General features: G+C 40.5%; 1 protein-coding gene across 1 annotated transcript in view; it reads right to left on the reverse strand.

Moving 5' to 3' along the window:
• The window catches only part of fmn2b (formin 2b), a gene marked incomplete at both ends in the record, with an annotated part of 54,063 nt that overhangs the window by 14,421 nt on the left and 14,342 nt on the right, over positions 1–25,300 (reverse strand). The window contains 2 exons of the mRNA XM_080021212.1: positions 6,181–6,242; positions 19,491–19,578. Of these exons, the coding sequence (XP_079877338.1) occupies positions 6,181–6,242; positions 19,491–19,578 (150 nt within the window). The remainder of the gene's footprint in view (positions 1–6,180; positions 6,243–19,490; positions 19,579–25,300) is intronic.

Consider the following 25,300-nt stretch of genomic DNA (forward strand, 5'->3'; position numbering starts at 1 on the left):
CTATAGGCACGGGACTTGGCTCCGGGCCTGCGGTCTGTGCCTGGAGTCCAGGGCCTGGAATCTATGCCTGTGTCTTATGCCTGCACGTGGGGTGGGTTGTATGTGGGTGTTTTGGAGGTGCAGGGTCTCCTCGCACTCTCTGGGAAGTGGCTAAGCTCCTCAGGGTCATGCGTGGGTGTTGCTCTTGCTTGTTTATAGACCAAAACATGGTAAGATTCTCCAAAGAGGAGGTTTGGTGGCAGTTCTGTATAACAAAAAGCTGTGCTCTTATCATCCTACAGGTCGTCCACAGGACAGAGTTACTGCAACAGTTCTTGATGATTTAAGAATTAATAAAGAGTTGTATTGCAGGTTGAGAAGTTGAACTCCACTTGCAGACTAACTCTGTCCTAGATGCAATGGCAAAAATACTCTGTTGTATGCCCAGCATGCTGACAGCACAGGTTAAAAAATAAATAATCAATTTCAAATTCTTGTTAAAACTGCATCATTACCCCGAGGCTGCAACTGAGAAAGTATGGTCTTTTGAAGTCAATTCTCCGTTTGCAAAAGAACCAGCAATCCGTTCTTAGCAAACAATCAAATTCACTCTTTCCTCTGACAAACTGCTCTGGCACCAAGATGCAAAGAACATTGTTTATAAATGTGTAAAAAGTGTCAGGGGACTTGTAATACAGACACACGCAGTGTCTGGAAAGTGATGTTATTTGATGGAATGCTACAGTAATCAGTAAACCCTGATGAGTAGGGGATGGTAGCTCAGGAGGTAGAGCTGGTCGTCTAGTAATCTGGGTCGCTGGTTCGATCCCAGAATCCTCCTCCTAGCATGCTGTAGTGTCCTTGAGCAAGATTCACCGCTAATTGCTCCTGATGGCTGCGTCCATTGGTGTTTGAATGATTGTAAGTCGCTTTGGATAAAAGCGTCTGCTAAATGACTAAATGTAAATGTATTGGTGAAAATCAGATGGCTTTATCACTGGTTGCAATGTGCACTCCAACCTGCGCTGTACAATTACTAACCCAACCACCATTTTCCGTTGGTAGAAGAATTGAGGGTAAAGCAGGATGTGGCCTTTAAGAATCAAGGGTGGGAGGTCCAAGAACCACTTTTGACTCACTTTGTGCCTGAAACAGAAAATTGGTATCTTTGGACAAAAACGGCAACTCAGCATCACCTGTTTAAGCTTGTATGTATTCAAACTCCCATAACACGGGCTGTGGTAAGAATACATGACAATACTTGGTGGTTTGAAATTTCAAAGTCGTAAAATTTGGTTGTACAGGAAGCATTGTGTGCTGAAGCGTACGGTTAGACCATTTGGTTTGTGGTAACAAGTGTAAATGAAGCACAAGTGATTTGATCCTGGGGGGAAATCCAGCAGCAGTAAAAACCAGGGGATAAAAAGAAGAAAAAAAAAGCCACACGTCTAAAACGTTTCCTCCACAGTGACACACTTCGGCATAGCAGAGATGCGGTTCACCTCAAAACCGTGGAAAAACCTGAAGGTTTTGGTGAAAAAGAGAGACATGCAAAGGTTGACGACAACGCACTCCATCAGCAGAAAAATCTGGTAAATACACTGACAAACAGGAATGAAAAAAACAAAAATAAGCACAAATACAACTCAAATGAAGACTGGCAGTGAACAAGCTCTTGCTTGTTCATTGCCACTGTTTATTGAATATTAAAGTAATGTCCAGTGGTATGATCTCATTTTTTCTTTAGGTTTATTGAAATTTTTTTATTTTTTTTTTATTGCCTATTTGTTCTGATGTGAGCTGCTGTAACACTGCAATTTCCCTCTGGGGTTGAATGAAGTACCTATCTTTCGTATAAATAAGGGAATTGCAGCATTTGCCAGTTCAAGTGATTTTTATTTTCCTTTGTTTCATTTCAAAGCATTATCGTTCAAACCTCTTGTTCTTCTCATTCTTCTTGAATGACATACCTCATAACTAAAGTGTGCCATAATGAACAGCAAACACAAACTGATTTGTCTAAATTAACGTTATTTACTTTTGCTTTGACTGTTTTTCTGATGATGCTCAATTTTTGATATTTTAACAGTCTATTTTCTGGATAGATGTTAAAAAAAATAATCTTCTGGTCACGATGATATAACATGGGACCTGGTGGACACTGTTCCCATTTGTTGTTTTTATTTGAACTTGGGTTAACTTTCTGGCTCATAAAAGACACTCATGTCAAATGTCAACTTCCACATACAATTTCATTAAATTCATCTTTCCAAGAATGCAGGTTGTTGTGGGTACAAGAAATAAGGTGCTAAGTAAAGTCATCCTTAAATGGCCTTTATTTAAATTAAAGAAAATGCACTCATAGAAAAACAATGAATTCTGATGACATTTAATTGATTGAGGGTTATTTTTTGACTAGTTTTAAGTTGGGCTCATATCTGAGCTCAGCTGGTCATGGGTCGCTTGAGGGTGAACTCTTTCCAGCTCATTCTCTGCTCCGTGCGCTTCTATTCTTCTCCTGTACTTCAAACATTGAAGCCAGAATCAGAGTGATGAGTATTCTATTAGCTTTACCAGCTGTCTATAGGGACAGGCAGACACATACATGTGCACACAAAGGCTAACTCTCTGCTTCTCACTTACAAGAGGCTGTGGCTTTTTAAAGTGAAAATAGTTTTAATCGAAAGCAGCCGCTCTCCTGATGTTGAACGGCCGAGTGGAAACGCTGAACCAGAGACATGCAGTGTGATAGTGAGGCTAATTGGGGGGGGAAAGAGAAAAAGGCCTAAGCAATCAAAAGTGCCTTCTGGAAATGTCCTTTAGTAGCAGGGCTGTTAGAGCTGAAAGACATGCGTTGACATGCATTAGTCAAAACACACACACACACACACACACACACACACACACACACACACACACACACACACACACACACACACACACACACACACACACACACACACACACACACACACACACACACACACACACACACACACCTCCAGCAGGGATCCATTTTTAGTGGTCATATCCTGGGATTGGCGTTAATTGTGCAAATAAAAACACAGAGAAAGCAAATAAAAAAACACACAGACACATAAAAGAACAAAAACAACATTAACATTCCCTTTTTGTTCCATCCAAATGCCCCCCCCCCCCTTTTCCCGTTATTCCTTGACACCAATATGGATAGTTTTAAACAGGGAAAAATAAGGAAACATGTACATGCATGTCGTAGTTCTTGTGATTCAAATCTTTTTAGCTCCCGTCCTTTACTCCTCTCTGTTATCCTATTTCTACACCCCCCATCCAATACAAGTTTTCTCCAAACTCAAATGAATGGAGAAAGCGACCGCAGGATTGAGACAAGATTATCAAGGAACCAAAAACAAGAAATCTATTATTAACAAGAAATAACAGATGTGGAGGTCTGGAAACAATACCCTGGGCAACTTAGATGGAGAGGGGGTTAAGAGAGAGCTGGTGGTGGTGGTGGTGTGTGTGTGTGTGTGTGTGTGTGTGTGTGTGTGTGTGTGTGTGTGTGTGTGTGTGTGGGGGGGGGGGGGGGGGGGGGGGCGGTTGTCTTGTTGGAATGATAGAAAAAGAGAGAAGGGTGGAGAGATCAGAAGGGAAAGAAACAAGAGAGCTTAGTAACGAAGAGATGCAGTAAGAAGAAAACCAAGGAGAGACCAGAGGTGAGAATGAAAATGAAAGCAAAACAGGAAAAGAAACAGAGATGAAAGAAAAGGGAGAAACAGACGGCGCGAAAGATAAAGATGGATAAATAGAGAAAGACAGAGACCAAGCAATACCGTTTTTAATGCCAAAGTTAGCGGGTACACCCCTTCTTTTTTTAACGCAAGTAAACCTGGTTAAAAATAGGCGATTGACACATTTTCAATTGCCAGGAGTGGAGAATGTCGTATTTTTACTTTCCTGGTGTGTCACTTTGAAGTCATGAACAGGCCTGAAAAGGGGCTTGTCATGGTTCTAGTGTGATTGGGGGAAAAAAAACAAAACACCAGAGGCAACATGGAGTATCCATGCCCGCACCTGCAGCGCCCAATGCTTCAGCGGCGGGGAGCGGAGACGCTCCTCTGTTTTTATTTATTTTATTTTTTTTAAATGTCATGGTACCGCGTTTGGGGAAAAAAGTCTATAACTTCTGATTTTGGATTCTAAATCGGTTAGCATGTTTACCCGGGTGTCATGTTTCCGTCACTGCTGATGGGAGATGGAGCCAATAAAAGCCTGTGATTACTGCAGAGTGATTTGTCCCGGGACTGAAACCCGGGTGTAACCTTTCCCATTAATGAGAAATGCCAGATGTTAGCGGGTGTTGGCAGGTTTTTGGTGCAGTGGTAAAGGGGTAAAAGAGACAGAGACAGACCTCCAGTGTGACAGAACGTAATGCATCTTGTCTGGATCCTGTTCTCTGTTCACATGACTAGCAGACGACTCACTCAGCAATGCAACAAGTCCAGAGTCAGACTAACCATGTAAGGTGCTTTAGCTACACAATGTACTCCATGAAATAAAACTCCACAATGGATCCATCCCCAGGGCAATTCAACTGGGAAAATGATTCTTAATTTATTGATTTCACGTTGTTGGAAGTAATTGTCTGCTTCCTCGGAGGTAGGCCCCTGAGCAACAGTTTATAATACTCTGTATTGTACTCATGTACCTCACACTACAGTGTGAGTTACATGCACGCACAACCATTCAAATTCAATTTGAAAAGTTGTGTGTGCATGTACCTCACACAGTTTGTCAGGTTTCAACACAACATCAATTTTATGTTGTGTTGAAACCTGTACACCAGAATAGTATTTCTAAATAATAAAATAGACTTAAAGTAAAGACTAAATGAATGCATTAAATGCAGTAAAGTTTTTATTACAGTAAATTGTTTTTATTAGCATCGAGTTGAACTGAATGGCATTGTTAAGTCTAATTAATTTTACTCTTTATATACTCAGCACCCCAGGTAACATTAATGTGTATGGAAAAACTTTGTGCTGTTGTGCCTTTATTCGACCATAGTAGATAAAAAAAAATATTTTGTAATCAGTAGTGTGCCGGGAAAAAAACAAAAACAATTGCAAGTTGACAATAGCCATTTAGACTCTGTAAATCAAACTACTCACAATAAGTGGCAAAATCCATTTGCTGTAAAAGTAAAGGGATTTTCCATTGAGTCAACCAGACTCAGAGTTCACATCATGTCACTGAAACAGTATGCGATTTAAAAAAAAGCACTAAACAGCACATGAAAAAGAACATCACTGTGTTTATATTTCAACATGTCGAATAAAAAAGGTTAAACTACAGTATACAATTCACCCTTATGTGTGGCATGGGACATAATGTGTGTTTAGCAAATGTAGGAAAGTGAGAAATCTATAGACTTTCAGGTCAATTTGTACATTTTGTGGACACTCAACTGGGCCACAAATGTATAAATTCTCTTGTTTACCTCTACATTTCCATCCGAGACACTAAAAGTATACATGTGTGCATTGAATATGTATTGTTGTGTATTCATTTACCAGGGGTGTCACGATTCCAATTTGAAATCGAAAATCAATCGATCGAACGGAGTGTTCGATTTCGAACTTCGAAATCTCAAGCAGGTTTGCAATTCTTCCAATATTTTTGTGGATAATATTGTCCGACATGGTTGCCCCCATGCACGCAAAAGGAGAGTGGTTAAAGAAAGAATCCGCGACTTTCAGTGACATCTGGTCTGACAGCGTCCCTGCGTCCCAAACATGCCCGCATATAATCACAGTGCCAATTCGGGAACTTTTTGGACTGTTTTCAGATGACAATGATTATATATTAAAATGTATGTAATAGATAATTATCTCTTTTTTATTTACGTATTTATTATTTTATTTATTGCATGTTTAACGTAAAGCCATGAGAATTCCCTTAAAACTGTAAATTGAGCATTATTATTAAATATGTTTTGCGATTATTAACATCGATCAATTAAAAAATGTATATTATGATAACATTTTTGCCATAGCGTCCAGCCCTGAGCATAGTGTACGTTTTTTGCATTATATGATATTTACAACCAGATATAGTATTTAATCCGGGTACATTTTGAATACTATTGGATGCATACATTGGTTTTGGACATGTGGTCATGGAAATATATTATTTATGAAAAAAACAAAACAAAAGCCTTACATTTTCATAGAGAGCCTGTAGAGTTTCCAGATCCACTACTGTGTTGTCCAGGTTCAGGACAGCTGCAAAGAAAGAGACGAAGAGAGAGAGAGAGAGAGAGAGATTAACAAGCTTCAATTTTACATTCAGGGGATGTGAGCACTGCAAGCCATTTATTTTTATTGGAGAGTGGTAAAAAGTCAATGTTGAAAACGATGTTATTTGGTGTAAACAAAAACGTTACCAAATCCTTGTCATTCACAGCAATATGCTACAGTTGATGTGAATGAAACCGTTGATACTGACACGCACATTTGAGTATTTTTTGGATTTTTCGACCTTATAGAGCTTATTGTGCGTAATCACCGGGAGTCATGACATTTCACTGCATATGTGTATGACCATATGTGTATGTATGTGAGAAATAATCTCTTGAACTTGAACATCATTGTTGCGCTCATTTACTTAAGTGGAGCTTTTGACACTGGACCACAGCATGCTTTTAAGCTGATTGGAGAAGCATATTGGTATCCGGGTCCTTTCATTAATAGTTATCAAATATAGAGCAACGTGTAAGTTACAATAATACAATCTCAGAATTTTCTGAAGTTTGGTGTACCTCAGGGATCGGTCCTTGGCCCTATGCTCTTCTCTTGACTGTTCCCCTCGGTGACATTATTTGCAAATTTGGTGCTAAATTGCATTGCTACGATGATGATACACAGCTATATGTACCACCAAATTAGCTTTCCCCAACTCCTAAAATTAGAGGCATGTCTATCAGAAATAAAAAAAATGGATGGGTATGAACTTTCTGCTGTTAAATGCTGATAAAACAGAGTTAATAATTCCTAGACCTGCCAAATATGGGCATTTGTTTGAGAATTTGAGCCTTAATATCGATGGTTGTATTATTCTTGAAAACTCAACCATCAAAAACCTTTCAGTGATTTGACTCTCATCTGACATTCCAGTCTCATATCAAGGCTTTTACCAAGGACAGCATGTTTTCAGCTTAGTAATAAAAATCTAACCTATTCTAACACTGTGCAATGCTGAAACTGTAATCCATGCATTTGTACCCGCCCTACCTGATTATTGTAATGCCCTTATCTCTGGTCTTCCTCGTTGTGCTCTGGTCTTAAGCTTTTTCAGAATGCTGCAGCTAGAATCTTAACAAATCTAAAAAATGTGATCATATAAAACCCATTCTGGCCTCTCTTCACTGGCTACCAGTGCACGCTAAAGCTGATTTTAAGGTTCTTCTTTTAACTTATAAGGCCTTGCATAGACTTGCACCACCTTACTTATCTGAGATAATTATACCATATACACCAGCACGCCCTCTTCGGTCTCTCGATGCTGGTCTCATGGTCATTCCCTTAGTTAACAAAAAAAACCCTTATCTCTGGAATGGCCTCCCAGTACATGTCAAAGAAGCATGCCCAGCTGAAATCTTTAAATCAAGACTGAAAACCTACCTCTATTCACTTCATTACATCCTACCCTAGAACATAGAGCTTAGTCGGATCCATCATCATCTCAAACATTATTTTAACATTGATGTTTTTAAAGTGGTTGTTCTGTTGCTACGTGCAGGCATCTCTTTGGCTTTGTTTGACATGGATGTTTTTAATGTCGTTCTGTTGTGACTTTGTTTGCTTGCTGTATGCTTTATCCTGTGTGTTCTTTTTGATCGTGAAGTGTATCGGGACCATGCCGCATGAGGATTCTGCACCTTAAATAAATCGATTGATTCATGTGTTGAATGACGAGTGCTTATTGGATCCTTTCCAATCAAGCAACAAGTTGTTACTTATATGTAATAGAAAATTGTTACAACTTTGCTGTTCCCTCAAAGTGCTTGGACAAAACAGTTAAAGACATCAACACTCAGACAAAAACAAATTTACATATCGTAATGATATAACTAAAGTATTTTTATATTAGTCAGTGGCCACACAATGAGCCCCTAAAGCATCCCCAAAGTCTATGCCAACTTCCATATGCACTGTAAGGTTATTTTAAACTGTGTTTACCACATACAGGGTAAATGACAGACAATACAAGTTTGCTTGAACATTTTCAATCTCAAAATGAGATTCATTTGTCGCCTTTATTTACAGCTCTATAAGAAGGTTCCTTTAGAGTCCAATCATCTACACTCCAATTGTAATACTTCAAACCAGGGCTTAAAAAAAGATTAAGACAAGCATGTTTTTATTAAAGTGTGAAAAATGACATTAACTGTTAATAGAAATTTCAAAGTCATGTTTCTGTTCAGGAACAATGAAATATTACATTTTAGTTCTCTAGTCATTTTGTTCCCTTGTAAATCTTCCGGTTTGATTTCTGGGAAAGACAGTTGAGAAGGCTCTGCTGATGTACGACAAAGTGCATGAGGGCAAATAAAGAAAAGGAGATGGAGGACAGCAGAGGTGTGCAAGGATGGACAGATGGAGACCCAGAACAGATGAACGGAGCAGGGATGGCACTGGGAGGTCAGGCAAAGGTTGAAGCGAATCGACACTAACACAAGGAAAGGGATAAAGCTAATGGGGTCTGCAAGTTCTTGCCACTGGTCACAGGGTTAGAGGTTGACGAGGCCCCAGGCGCTTTATTCATCTTTATTCGACTGCTCATCACAGCGACAGGGTTGGGGACGAGGCGCCAGGATCGGCCAAAGCCGGGCCACACCGCTCCGGGCTGAGCCGAGCCAGACCAACAGGCGCCAGGCCACGACGACGCCAGGGAGTCGCACAAGGAGGAAAAGTGAGATACGGTGGCCAGAATACAAAGAGAGGGGAGAAGAAGGGTGCGAGAGAGGCTGGACTCCTTTTGTGTTTGTGTTAAAAAGTGTTTAATCTCTAACACAGATTCTGTTTATAATTATCCCAAAAAAAGCGGCGCTAAATAAAAGGGGAAAGCTGCTGCCACGGTGAAACAGCAACCAGGCTCCAACTCCAACGTGTACGCTAAGAGAATAACAGAACAAGCTGACACACACACACACACACACACACACACACACACACACACACACACACACACACACACACACACACACACACACACACACACACACACACACACACACACACACACAGCCAGCAGAATTAACCCTAACGAGTGACCCTAGCACAGGGTCAAATCCTAAGTGTGTAAAGCTGACAGCTTAAAAGCAGATTTTGGACCGATTTCTTTCCTAATCACACACCTTAACGCTCTGCTACTACCACCCACAGCTCACTCTCACAAGAAGAAGACATACACAAAAGAAAAATATACAATCAGTGGAAAAAATGGATAGGATAGAACGCCACCACATTGTCTTGTTGTGAGAGAGTGTGAAGTAATGGAAGCAAACATTCACAGATTCTATCTCAACTAATGCAAAAGAAGAAAATGTTCATGTGACATCTAAAGTTTCCATTGTTACAATAGTTAAAATCTATTTATGGAGATATCAATAAACAACCATGCACAGTGCAAACAAAGTCCAGATTAAGTGCTTTTATAACACTGGGCAGACAACGTTCAGGGAGTATGCATATTTTAAAGGCAATTTTTTTCTGTATTGCTTTGTGAGTGCCTCACACCAATTCCTCTCACAAACACACAAATCCCCTTAAGGCCAGTCCTTTTTCTCACCCTGGGCACTAAGCAGCAAAATGGATGTAAATTAAGAGTGACGGCCAATTAACAGCACAGTCTTGCAGATTTTCCAGACAGATGTAGATATACAAACTGACACACAAAGCGAAATCTGTTTTGCTTTACCAAGTATTTATAAACCACAATAGCCCAGTGTGAGCTTGGCGGGAGAATAAGTGAAAGGAAATCATTGAGCCTGAACACACATTTCACATGCACACACACTTGAGATCAAGGATGAAACAGACACTCCACACACAGGCTTGCGTACAAATACACAAGACACGCTGCCTGGATTCCATAGCGGATGCCCTGTGCATTATACTGTCCTCCACACAAATTATATAAGTGCAATAGACACCATTCAGTAATAAGTTCATTCCCTTTATTCAGTAGTAATAACAACTGAGAGATCACTCTTTGAGGCCATTTGTGTGAGTGTGCACCATAACTCCATTAACATATCTGCACTGGTGTATGATGTACTCGGACCTTGTTACTGCATATCACACACACACACACACACACACACACACACACACACACACACACCCCCCCCCCCCCCCCCCTCCAGTCGGGGCCATGGATTAATTCTTCACTTGGCCTTCTGGTCTCGGCCTAAGTGCTGAGATCTGGCGCCCAACACTCTGATCCTTAAAAAGTCGATGTCTGAACACCAACAGCGAGTGAGCTGTAGTTTGTTTGATTTAAGCTATAGTATTACATAGAACAGAGAGGCAGGGAAGGACGAGATGAAGTGGTGCTGCAAAGCTTGTCGGTGTGTAAAAAAAAAAAAAAAAAAAAAAGAAAAAAGAAAAAAGATATTCAAGTATTTATACGTAATTTTAGAAGTATATATACAGTACGAGAGCACACATGCCTACACACTGTCAGTTATGTGCCAATTTTCCGCTACAACGTTCTGTCTTCTAATTACTGTGCTCGCCCACTAAAGAGTTCGTAATCTGTGAAACAATGTACGCATTCTAAAATCGTGATCTGTACCATATTGGTACAGATCACTTGATGGCCAGCACACCAGTGTGTTTATTTGCTTTACCATACTTGTGAGAAGGCTGCTGGTCTCAGACATGACGGGTCCTCCTTTTCACTCTGGTGAAAATCAGCCAAACTATGAAACTATCAGCAAGTTCTCACTTACAGGCATTCAACCTCCTCAATATTTCAGGGTCTGATTAGGAGAACACATGGTTTCCCAGATGCTACACTTTTTTTTTTTGATGCTAAATGCCTGATACTTAAAAAAATAAAAGTGTGCGTTAGCATCTACTAAATATGCAACCTTTAGAGTTTTAGAGACTGCTTATAACTTTACTTTCACTTTAGTGTGATTTGGTCAGACTGGCTGCTGTGTTGGTTTTCTTTTTAACTAATTTCTTGTAAGTACGAGCAGAATAACAAACATCGAAAGGGTTAGTTTTATAAAGTAAAACACGGTTTATTTTCTCCCTAAAATTTTACACCCAATTATCTCACTGGCACCAAAAACTACATACACTCCATCATGGGGTGCATTGTTATACTATTTCCACACCAAAATTTGCGTAGGTGCAGGTTTTTTGAAGTGCAGGTAAACCCGCTAAAAAAAGCTGATTGACGCTTTCCCCATTTCCAGGAGAAGAGTATGCCATTGTTTGTTTTTTCGTGGTATGTCACATGGCACGTCGCGGTGTGATTGCGAGAAAAATAAATAGATAAACAAGTAAATAAATAAAAATAAAAATTTAAAAAAAAAAGAGAAAAAAAAGTAGGAAGCAATATGGCGTATCCATGCCCAGCCCCGGTGGCGCCCAGTATCTATGCCCAGCACCAGCAGCGGTCCTTCGGTGGCATGGAGCGGAGGCCGGCCTGGGGCAGTGCTGGAGGGGCTTGAAGCCCGGCAGGAAGCGTGGGGCTTCTCCGCTCCAGAGACTCAAAACATTTAATGGTCCCGCATGCAGGAAGTCAATTACTTCCGATTTGATTTTGGATTCCAAATTGGAAATTAGATGGTCGAATGATGCACGGACATTCCTGTCTATTTATGCGCCATGCCCGGAATATGTGTCTGGAAACGGGGCAAAATAAATTGCGTGTTTACCCGGGTGTCATGATTTCATCCCTGCCAACACTCTGTGTTTCGCTATCCACTCCGCGTTTCAAACAAAAAAAAGCCCCAAGCCCCGACGGGGATCTAAATTAGGCCTTGGCCTAAGATTCAGCAACTGGATTGTTTATTTCTCACCTCAAATTTGTTCAGGAACAGACTTTGGCAGACTGATAAGGTGAAATCAGTGAAAGTTACTCAATAAATAGGATCACAGAATCCGGCACTTATGCTCAATCCCAAATGGCTCACAGAAATAGGGGTGTCGGGAGGGTGGTTCCTCCCGCTGAAACAGGCAGTTTTCAGACAGGGTGGCTAGGACGCATATTAGAATGGCTTGAATGCAAAATCGGAGTGGAATTTTCATTCAACTTTAAAAACATGTTAAAAGCTTTTAACATGTTTTAAAAACACTTTAAAAGATCAAACTATTACTTAATGGCCAAGTATTTCAAAGTTATAAAAAAATAACAATACACTACAACAAGTAAGATTATGATCTCATGGGGCTTCGGTTTGTTCTAGGACAACACATTCTTAATGGAGGAGGTTATGAAGATGTCCATTCTAGGAGACCTTGATGGCCAGTAGAATAGGCCAGCCAGGAGGAGTAGGATCATTTTGCACATGCTGCGATCAAGCCAAGCAGGGGGTCAAGGTAAGTAAGCCGATAAATACCCGTGACTACTGCTGAGTCATAAAAATAAAATTTTAGTTGTTTTGGGAAGCAGATTTACGTTAACAACTGTAAAGGAGTTTGTGTGTTGTACAGATTGTACTGTAAGCTTTGATTAGAAAGTCAACCCACCCCAGGTTTTGGGCCAAATTCCTAATGTTATGTACATACTCTTAAATTGGCTATAATGGCTATATGTTTATTACCGCAGCATAGGTAGCAAGAAAAACTATGGCCGAGGTGGTGTGAAAGAATTATGAACACTCAAACATAAATGTCTACACACACAGGGGACACAACAGCCATATTTGTTCCAACAAGGGAAATCTCTATCATTCTTTAAGGTTTGCAGTGTGATTTTACTCTGTTTTACAGTATTTAAATACCAGTGTATTGGTACAGCACAGTCTCCACACAAAACACTGGGACAATGGATAACTGAGACCTGATAATCATCAAAAAATGATTTGTTATTGCGCGGTTTGGCTTGGCTCAGTTTCCATACATTGAATCAAATCGTAAGCAGAACACATCTCCGTCTGCTTTCCGTGTTTTACCCCCCAACAGCCGGTAGGGCCAAGGAGGTTGTCAGCCAGGCAGGTTAGCGCATACAGCAGAAAGGAATAGTGTAAAAGAAGTCAAATATACAGACAAACAGGCTGGTGGACAGAAAATAACAAAAAACAAAACAATAGTTGGGCAAAGCAATAAGGGAGTGTACAGATGGTTTAATAGACAGGCAGGTAGGAAGGTCTGAAAAGGTAGGTAGGTCTGAAAAGTCTGTCAACTTGAGACCACTTACTGTAACTAGTATTCAGGTTGAAAGGAGACGCATGATGTGCGAGACATGAAAAAAATGCCAATGACTGAAACAGTTTATATAGATTTATTTTGAGTAGGAAACTTCCAGATTTGAGCCAAATAAGCAGACGTACTTATACAAGAGGCCATTTTCATAAAAGTCCCCTTCACACTCTTTACTCACTCCTGTTTATTCTTCTGATTCTTTACTTCTGAAACCATTTTGAGAGGCCACACCAAGTATATGTGGGACGGAAAACTGCCAAAGTCAGGATGTTAGAGTCTAGGTCTAAAAAGAAATGGCCAACAAAACGACTGAAAAGACAGACCAATTAAATGGGACCTATTATGCAAAAGTCACTTTTTTCAGTGCACGTGGACATACATTTGGGTCTCTGATGGGCCTACTAACAGACAAACTATGAAAAAAGACAACTCAGTAATTTTTTGGGGAAATCAAATGAGCCATTCAGCTTTGTTGCCCTGTCACATGCCACCAGGGGCATAATTCTAGATACCACCTCCATCTGATGAAGTCCACCACTGGCTGTAGTGCCACCAGACCTGCTAGCATTGAGGCTGAGTGCTAAGCATGTGAAGAAGAATCTTCAATTGTATGAAGGGGCCCTGTTGGCTCCAGACTAGCACAAAACTTTTAAAAGAAAGAAATTAATACCAACTGTCCGCAGACGAGGGAAAGTATTTAAAAAAATAATTCTGCTGTGTGTTTCTGTGTGTGTGTGTGTGCGCGTGTGTCTGTCTGTGTGTCCACGTTACGTTGACTGTGCTGTAAGCTGCGACGTACGATCCGGTCCGCGTTTCTCTAAACAAAACCTTAGATGTATTTCTTTTCCGACATTTCCATAATTGAATGAAACAAAAAAGCCCCAAGCCCTGCCGGGGACCTAAATCACACCTTGTAGATCTAATATGAGTGAAGATCCAGCAACTGGATTGTTTATTTAGGGAGATGTCCATCCCAGAAGTCATTGATGCCCAGTAGAATAGGCCAGCCAGGAGGAATAACGAAATGATCATATGATAACTTTGTACATGTTGCGATCAAGCCAAGCAGGGGGGGTCAAGCTTAGTCACCCCACATAGCTTCCCACTTCCCTCTGGGAACTCCTGGCTAAAACTACAGCCCAAGTCTTCCTGTCCACAAAACACACCAGACAACAAAACACCAGCTGAGATAACTTTGTTAATATTGACTGCATAAACACACCTCAAGGCAACTGAATAGGTGCATTTTGTAAACACTCAGGGGAATTTGTGGTATAGTGAAATGAATTGTGACAATGTAATAAAAAGGTCACACACTGTATCTGGAAGTATCAAATAAGCATCCTTGAAATCTTACAACTTCCCACATTCCAAGCAAACAGCAATGAGCATGAAATCATCCCAGATTTGTTAAAGCAGTGTTCAAGCAGACAGTACACAGTGTCAAATAGCCCTTCATTTTAAAAGATTGCACTTTTGGAGTGTAACAGTCTTTAAACGAGTCAATGCACTGTCCAAGACCAAGCAAGAATTGATCCTTCAAAATGTGGATTTTCAATCCCACTCAAGTCCATACTTGAATAGAAGAGCACTGAGCCAAATGTCTAATATCCTATAATGAGTCCAGGCTATACACAAGTGCAGGGATTATATTCATCTCGTAGTTATGAGTATAGGTAACTACCAGCTTAACTGAAGTATACCGGATAGTGCAGTATTGCCACCTCTCCTCCCGACTTAGTATCAAATATCAACTATCATTACAGCTCTGCGGTATAACATATCTTGTGTGCAAGCAATGTTTGGGATAGCAACATAGTGCAACACCAGCGTATGAAAACAGCAGGTTTGTGAGATGAGGCATAGTGAGGAACCAATCCCTGAGCATGAATAACTTCAAATGTTTTAATGAGTAAAAGGAAACGTGCTGAAAGGCATAGGATATATGGCATTTAAAACATAGGAATAGGGAATGTGGCATATAGAAAAGGGAATGAATGAATGAGAAAAGAAAGAAAGACATGAAACAAAGAAAAGGAGGCTAACATTTTAGGTCAATAGTAAAAAAAAAAAACCTAATAAAAACACTGCACTGTTTTTACTTCTTTCTTTGTACACTGGAAATCCCACACAAAATCTGGCATGAACATCATGGATCACACTGAAGTTGCTGAGGCCAAGATGTTTAACAAAGAAATCTCTTTAATCCCTGTACCTGAGGAGTCATCCACTGGGTCCAGACCCTGCGTCTGCAGGGCTTCGCAGGACGTATAAACACAATGATTACACTCAAATTAAGTACAAATTCTTTTGGAACTGGCATAAAAATCACATTCCACCCCAACAGGCCCCTATGTTGAGCTCGAAATAAACAGATGTCTATCTTTTCATCTATACATTTGTGTCCTCTCACCCACCCCCTTCCTCTCTCTCCATCCTCTTGACCAAACTTGACTGGACTTAGTGAAATGTGGGTCAGATGTGCAAAAACAAGTATATAGCCAACATGACAAAGCCAGCGCAATTACTTTTCGGAAAGCGAAAAATGGGTGCAGACTTTTATTTAAAGCAGAATGTTGTAAAAGAAGCGTGCTTTTGATGTGAGCCGATCCCGCTATTGGCTTATCATGTTCAAATGCTGTACATAAAATAACTGCTTCCCATAGAAGCTGTAACAACAAAACAAATGATTGGAATAGAATGCATGTCTGGTTTTCTCCAGCGGCTTCAGATCAAAGTTTTTGTTGATTGACTCATGCTAAAACAATAGTTTCCTCATAGATTTATGCAACCATAATCACTTAAATACACACAATTAAAAACAAGATTAGAAATTTAAAATGCCCCCCCACCCCCCCTTATGTTTATGATTTAAATATGGAAAGCAAACAAAGTCTGTGGCGGGTAGGGCCTCAGTAACTCTCATACTATACAAACACTTGCAAAATGAATGCAATTTTATTACACCTGGTTGGATAGAAAATATAAATAACTCTTCATTAACACCTGGGGCTGCTGCTCGAGCATTGTCAGGTAAAGATGGATTCTGTTGCCTTAACTCAAGATCTACAGTATTTCCCCCTTTACTCTCAGCAGTTTGTTTTGCCTACTACTGACAAAATGTACTTGTTGTAGGATGTTGCTTCGGACAAAAGTGTAAATAAACGAAGTGTAAACAAAAGAAGTAACAGAGACTATGACAAAGCGAAACAGAGAGACCACAGGGTTAAGAACACATGGGTGTCACAAGTAAAATGTTCTTGCAATGTTGAACGTTTAGTTTCTGTCATATGTACAAGTTCAACACATTTATGACGTGCAAATTCTCCAATACAAGTATGAGTTCTTGACTGAAAATTAAATATTTCAATTTCAAGATTCAATATCTATTATTGATTACGGTTCAGACGATTATCAGACAATAATCTGAATTATTATAATTATTGTCAGTGCTCACACTTGAGATCTGCGATAGGCTTGGGCGATGGTTCAAAAATTCAAATCGCCAATCACTGGTGGGCGGTAATCGATGATATGGGATTTTATTGAGGGGGGGGTGCAGGATTTATTATTTACAAGTAAAGTATTTACACGAAGTCCCATTGGAACCGAAAGCAATGGGGCGAAGTCTCCACTGTCCTGACAGTGGGGACGCAGAGTTTTTTTGGAACAGTGTGAAAAGGAACAGACTCTTAACTCAGTTGTGTTTAAAAATGTTTCATACATGTAGAAAGCAACAAAAATAAATAGATCTAAAATAAAAAGACAGGCACCGGAGCACGCGTGCACCGCTATCTAGGGAGAAGAAAAAAAAAAAACAAAAAAAAAAACAAAACAACAACTTCCCTCCAATTCTGAGTTAGGTTTACATTTTTCATTTTCCGTATAAGTAAGAAACTAAGGAAATAAAATAAATCAAAACTTTCTCTATGAAAATATATTGTATATTACTATATCACAATCACAAGATTTGCATATAGAGCGGCAGGTACGGGGGGGGGGGGGGTGCACCCCAGCACCTGTCTCATGGACCCATGCCTTTTTATCAGGCACGGTTGTTTTTTTAAGCGTGAATGGGTATCAAGGTAGCGGATTGTCTGGGCAAGATATATTCATGAGGACCACCTCATGAACCTCGCACCTTGTCGCACCTGCGAAGTGCGCACAGTGGCTTGCTGTGCTGCTCCCTTTCACAGAGCATCAAAATGCCTAGAACCTGAAGGTCCATGCGCCTTTTCTTTTTAAAGCACCTGCCCCTAAAAGTCTCTGTACGAGACTGTAGAGGGGAAGTGAGATCCGATCACCAGTGGTTACTCGACAGCTCTGACCTGGGGGGGGGGGGGAGCTAGCTCTCTCTCTCCCTCTCTCTCTCAAGAGAAAGAAGGAAAGATTTGTTTTATTTTTTATAAACATGCAAGAGAGAAGAGAGGGGACACCAAAAGGAAGATGCACATGCCCTCTGCTCCTTACCAACACAGGAAGGTCCTATTTGAGGTTTTATTCCTGGTAAAATATGCATTGGTTAATGCTTCTGACAAAAAATGTTCCGTATTTGCAGAGGTTAATCAAATTGTTACTTATGGTGTTTAGCTTTAATTAATTTTGAGCATCTCTTTTAATGAAGAAAAGGAAGAATCAAAGGTTTCACGAAATGCAATGCAATTTAGTGCAGGCCGATAAACAAGATCGACATACTCTGGATCATAAGGGTATGCGATTTCTTACCCTGTAATGCTTTCAATGCCACTTTTTCTACCCATCTAGACAGTCAAATACTCAACCCAATGAAGCCAAAATAAATAAGCAGAGATTGGCTACAGAGTCCATGAGGTCAGTGCAGTGGGAACTGCACGTTTAAAATCTACAACTTGAATCTTCAGGAAAGGCATCAGAAGAAAAACACAGATATGCTCATTCAGCAGGATGTGACGCGTTGCTGCCAGGACAAAACATTCATAGGCAACTCCAGGTCACAACTGAAACCAACAACAATGATATCGACACAAACAACAACAAAGTAGACAAAACAAAGCTGTGCTCAATGAGGCGAAGAGAAAGGAAACCGTGACGCATAAGTAAAACACGAAATATGGGGAGATTAAAGAATTCATTTCCGTCATCTCATTTCCTTTATACCAGGTGAAGACAGGATATGAATAAATACGGTCGAAGACACTATAGAGCTCAAAATCTGTTAATAACGCCTTAACAGTCTGGTCAGCTAACAGGTGTGTTTTTGTGTGATTTGCTACACTTGGATATTGTGTATGTTGGGTGTAGGTTATATACATTTTTACCAAATAATCAAATGTTGAAATAATTCAATTCATGTGCATTTGAGTAGGGATGGTAGCAACATCTCCCTCCCAATCGGGGGCGGGATTCTGGGGAAAAGAAGCCACCAAAACATATCTAGCAGACGCATTAGAAAAGGAGTCTCATTGTCTCCTACAACAGCTTAGTGAATGTCCAAGTACAGATGAATGTACATGACTTTGTTTTAAGATAGCTTTGTTTATTTTTAGGCTTATAACCTTGTGGCTTTTACCTCAATCCCCCCTGGGGATTAACACATTGTTATTTTATAGGCAATGTGTCCATTACGCAGTGTTTTAGTATGTATAGGAAATAATAGAACTACTGTAGCTCCCACCAGCAGGGTGGAGGTTCCAACAATGGCTTAATGGTTACAGAACAGAGGGACTCAACTTGGTTTTGAAATGCTTGGATTTGAATATTGGGATTAAATATTTGAGTATTTAATCCATCACACAATAATGCAACATTAAACTAGGTGCACAAAACACTGCAGAATGCTTTTAGCAGCACAGTAGAGAGAGCCAGGGGAGGAGAGGAGGAGGGAAAAGGAGAGAGAGGGAAAGAGGCAGAAGAGTAATTTCAACCCATGCCCTACCATAGTTAATCTGAGGGAGAGAAGGAACAAAACGACTTTATTAACCAACTGATACAGTAACTAGCCATGTTGATTATCTTTCATATTGAAATAGAAGGGAAATATGGGAGTTTTCCCACCACAATCGGACTTTATATGTTTAGTGTCTTAGCATCGGAAAGTAGAAAGCTTACCATGCTGAATGTCCTTCATGTCCAGGTGCAGAGAGGACATCAGGATTCCCACTGCTTGCGAGCGCTTGTTGTTTAGAAGTTTCATAACCTATATTGATAAAAATAAAATAAATACATATTATAGAGTAAAATCCACATAGATAGATAATAGATGGAGGAAATTAAGTAATACAGGCAAAGGGTTGAGGAAATCAGAACATTAACAGCTAAGACTAGATAATACAAAGAAGAAAAAATAAGTGTGTGGAGTTGCAGTGTGGTAAAAAGTCACAACAATTAACTTGTGTGTTAAAAGTCAACTTGTGTAGAGAAAGGCAAAGGTTTCAAGGACAATTGATCCCTACCAATCATTCATAGGCTATGTTCTAAAAATAAATGTGATAATCAGACCCTGTGCATCTGAAACACAATTTTGGGGGGAGCAGACCATTAGAAAATTGAAAACAAGATATAATTTAGAAATATAAACAAAGATGACGTTGAACTTAATGATTTTATCTAGTAATTTATTATCCATAAAAACGTTGTCTAGCGGGAAAACAAGCTGTCGCAGAAACGTCATGTCCTTACACAAACGTTGAGTATATATTGAAATATATATGGCTTATTTTTGACTGGGATGTGCGTGCACGACTAATTCAGGTTGTGCAAGTCTGTACATAAGCTTCGGCTGCAGTAGTTTCCCCTTTTGCAGGATACAGAACAAAACCTATTCTTCTTGAATGCAGACATGTTTAAAGATTTGTATCAAACCCTGAGGACAAAAGTCAGTGTAGCACAGTGAGGCCTGGAGCTCATAATGCCCTGACTGAGCAGGGAGTCAGGAACAGTGGTTCTTAACATGGGATCTTCATAGCTCGAGGGTTCTTCTCCCCAAGCAAATTCTCCTCATGCCATTTGTGAAGATCTCAGAGTTGATGATGTATGGAGTCTTCACCCCTGCGCCTCATGGATGTCTGACTGGAATTGATCTTTTTTTTTCTACCCAGAACTAAATTACACTCTGTTTTGTCTTGAAATATAGGCAGCGTAATTATATCAGTACATGCCAGTGTGGTTTTGGATACAAAACTCAAAGGTTCAACGAGCGATCACTCGAGCCGAGGGTTGGGTGCCGAGACCTGGTGTTAAACGGGCCCTGGGGCTAAATTATTAAAGACTGTAGTATCGATAGGCTCCGATGTCTACGGTGTTGTTAGCAGTATTGAAGAAATTAAGAAAATAGATTTTCCATTTATTTAGGCTATAAAACCTGTGTCTAACTTGCAATAAGATTAAGATATCCGTCTAAGAAGCATTTGCTATTATCAGAAGAGAAATCTCTCCTCTCTCTGACCATTGCCGGAGATACAGTAAGCACAAAAGGGGCGGGGCCGCTCCCCCTGCCTGGCTCTCACACACGCATGAGGAGACCCTGCTCTGAGTGAATGACAATGGCGGAGAGAATTAAACGCTCAAAAGTCTGGTTAAATTTCACGAGAACCGATGACAACCATGCTTGTTGCCACAAGTGCAACCAGTCTTTCGCATGTAAGGGAGGAAACACAAGCAATCTTTGGAAGCATTAACAAAAGTGCATCAGATACACACGGAGAAATGCACCGTCTTCGACTGCCATAATAATCCCGTAACGTAGCATTAAATGTTATTTAAATAGACATCAAATCCAATCAGGAAACGAACAATAGAAACTACGCGCGGGGATATTTCTATTGTTTGTCTTCTGGCGCCAATTCATGTTTCTGCCGATGGGTGCCGGGAGGGAGTGGGGCACTGGGGACGCACGGGGACCGCAAATTACTCCCCGATCGCCCCCTCCCCATGCGTAATACGCCGAAAATAATAGTTAGTGTTATTCTGCTCCTCTTTTTTAGTTTGGCTTAAAAAATAAAACAAGAACCAATAAGAATACTGTGAAAGTACCAGATCAATTAGCATCGGTAAGAGTAGTAGTACCCTTAAAATCTTAATACCAACCCCTGTGTGCAGCGTTCCTCTGTGCCCCGTCCCCACACTGATTTCCCTTATTTGTAACTCCTCATTGAAATTAGTTATCCCTGTGCATTTTTGTTAGCTTCCATCTAGCTTCAATCATAAGACTGATGATTCGACTCCTCAACTTTCAGGGGGCACCCCTATAAATTACAATCAACAGATAATCCCTAAATTTTATAGGAAACTTGCACAGTTTATGCAAGATGGTTGATCATATCATATTCTGCCACTAAGGGGCAGCAAAAATTGGAAAAACCAAAGTCTTTAGAGGGTAAACTGTCAGGGGTTATTTGTCACATTCATACAAAAAGTTCCGATTAGCTCTACGTCACCTACTTTATGGAAAAAAATATCTGCTCTCAGATCAGCTATAAATTGTCTCCCAATTTAAGATGCAGAGAAAACAATTAACTTTAGTAGACAGAGGTTTAATGAATACAGAGATAAATCAGGGAAATGTCTTGCACACCTTGCTAACAAGAAGAGTAGAGTCCCGGTCTTCAGCAGCTATTGTTGATGCTGAAGGCAACAAAGTATATGAAAAAAGGCTGATAAATGACTGCTTCGAGAATTTTTACCCAAATTTGCACTCTTCTGAACAGACAGGTGATTAACCTAAACTAATGGAAGACTTTTTTGCTCAGATCCATCTCCCAAGAATATCAGAAAAACAGTAATGTCTTCGCAATGGCCCACTTACAAGAGATTAAGTAATTAATAGGCGTTTTCGCACAGCAGTAACCTTTCCATAGTTCTAAGAACTTTTTGGAGGAACCGTCCCTATTTTTGTGTCTGCAATGCAGGAACTAGGAACGATTATAGTTCTTAGAACACTGTTCTGAGGGACTTTTTTAGCTCCTACTCTAGACAAACTCGCACAAGAGGAGTCTACAGTGACGTAAGTTTACGGTGATTGGTCCAGACGTGCACGTCCCTCGTCCCCGGTCGAGTTGCATGACTCTAGGTGTCCACGTACACTCAGCAGCAAATAAAAAATAAAGTACATTTAAAAAACCCAACCAAAAAATAAATAAAATTAAATTTTTTATTTCGTCTAGATGTAATTATTTAATTTGTTTTGCGACGTTAATTGAATTCATTAACATGCGCCTCATAATCCCCGTGCACTGTCTCGATGAGAGCCCGTGCCTAATGAAAGGTGGCTAGTTAAGTGGGCCCAGAATTAGGGATGGCTGTGCATCGCTCGCACAAAGCAATCGGTGAGCATGAGTTGGAATCACCCATGCCCGCACACACACGGAAGGGTGAGCATTCCAGCCATCCCATCTGCTCCTGGCGTCACATCTTGCCAATAAACTGGTTTGTCCTTCACATTCTTGACTGTGTCTCCATGTCGGGGAGTCCAGGAAAATCCACTTGGGTGGTGTGTAGCAGGGGAACTGCTACACTGCTGCCCGAACAGTGACCCGACACCGGGAAGGGACACAGACAAGCCGACCGAAGACGCACTGGAGCCGCCAGCAGGACGGCCAAAGCACCAGCCCTCTCTCGACTGACAGCAGCAGCACCCAGCGGATGGCCAGCGGAGGACAGGGGGAGAAGCAGCCACCAAGGGCAACCGCGTGCAGCTAGCTACTTCTCCAAGTAACCACCGCCAGGACCATCTGCAACCCAGCAGCCAGCGCACCCCACGCTCCGGAAGGGAGGAGGGGGTAGTTTGTCTCGTCGCCCTGGGGGAGGGTCTCCCAATGAACCGTGCTGTACTGGGTCTCTGGAAAAGGGGACTGTTTTATTTTGGACGCTTTTGTTTGTTTAAAGTATGGGGACCCCGTTTCAGAATCCAGGATTGTCCTTCACATCGTTGCCTGTGTCGGGGAGCCCAGGGAAAGCCACTTGAATGGCGTGTGGCAGGGGAACTGCTACAAAGGCACTATAAGAGTATGACCCTTATAGATCACCGAGAGATATCTGCGATTGAGAAAATACTGTTTCAACAACCAGGAAACGTATCTTAATTTGTTCTATGGTATAATGCATGTCATGTTTACTAATACAGAGGGTTAAAGGTGGCTGGGAGAAGGAATTGTCACTAAAGATAAGGAGACATGAGAGGGCATTTGGAATTTTGCCAAAAAGATATCCATCTGTCCATCCATCTGTACTCAAACAAAGGCAATCCAGTTAAGAATTGTACACAGAATACATAAATCCCCTAATTGCAAACATTCTTCTAACCCTTCACTTTCTCCTCTGTGTCTCAAATGTAAAATCGAAATAGGTCAATTACGTAAATAGGCTGGTCTAAAGATGTAATCGAGCTGGTTCCTTTGGAATATCTTTTAGTATTCTACACACCAAAACAAATCAGTTCTACAAAGTCTGGCTGCCCTGTCTTATCTTTGACCTTGTTTCTCTTCCATTATCTTACAAGGAGTCTTCTGTGCCTGAACTCTTTTTTGTTGGTTTCTTTATTGCTTATGTTTCTAATTATTCTTATTGTGGAAAAGAAGAAAATCCAATGAATATATTGTTTAAAAAAAATAAAACTAAGAGGGCTCCGGGGAACCCCAGGGGCTCTTAAGATAGGTGCCAGGGGGTCCCCAGTAACATGTTTAGTAGTGGATTAATAGTCAACTGCACCATTATAACTAGTCATGTTTCCAAGACATTTGAAGAGCATAGAGCTGTGTCGTATTAGTGGTCGACCGAAATGGGTTTTTCAATGGCTGATGCAGATATTTAGAGAGCAGAGTGGCCGATATATAATGCCGATATGTCGTAGTTGTTATTTTTGCATCTGATAAAATACAAGTGAAGAAATTAGACAAAGTTGCTGAACTTATGAATATTTACACTAATGTTATTGCCTGCATTGTCTCTGCAGTGCGCTTATTTTAAATAACAAAAATGTATGAACTACATAAATGTCTACAGGTAAAAAAAAACTTTTTTAAAAACTTTGTAAAAAAAAAAAAAAAAAAAAAATTATATAAGATAAAAAAATAATAATAATAATAAACTGCGTCTGGAAATAGAGTCTCCACGTTCCAGAAGTGCAGGATTTATTATTTACAAATAAGGGCGCCGGAGCACCTGCCCCTTGATATCCACAGTGGCATTTTTATGTGACGTGTTATTTTTAAACCGTGAATGGGCGACGAGGAAGCGGATTTCCGCGATGGCGCACATCAGGGCGACGGTGATTTGTGCTCCCGTTCCCTTATTGAACAGAAACTAAAAAAAGAACAGTGTTGTGTTTAAAATTTGTTTCATACAAGTTAGGAAACATACAAAATTAAGTAGATCTGAAATAAAAAGACAGGAAAACAGGATCACACGGACAGTGCAGCGCCGTCTAGAGGGGAGGAAAACTCTGGTCCAATTCTCTGAGTTTAGTTTAGGTTTTGCTTCAAAAGCAAAGTATTTCCAAACAGCACTATTGCTGTTTTCTATAACATAACAAATTAATGAGACAGTTGAGACATCCAGTGAGTGAGTAGGAGGCGTGGCTATGTGGGCGACGCTGTGTCGCTGTGGGAGAGAAGAGAGCGAGGAAACAGCTGGTACTGGTATATCGATAGTGCAAATTTTCAGAATTAATATGTATAGTATGTATGTATGTATGTATTGTTTATTGGCCTCATGAGCACAGGGATCGGTCGATGCCGATTACCTCAAAATGTGCAAATATCGTCCCAAATAATTGACTGACCGATCAATCGGTTGACCACTATAAAGTACCCTCAATTTGATAGGCATCTGACATTTTCATTGTTAGATATGACTGAGTCCAAAATGCCATACCTGTTTGTATTATCAAAACAGTTGTTATTTTACATCCTCTCATGGTTCTA

This window comes from Zeus faber, assembly GCF_960531495.2.
Source record: "Zeus faber genome assembly, chromosome: 20".
Lineage (NCBI taxonomy): Eukaryota > Metazoa > Chordata > Actinopteri > Zeiformes > Zeidae > Zeus > Zeus faber.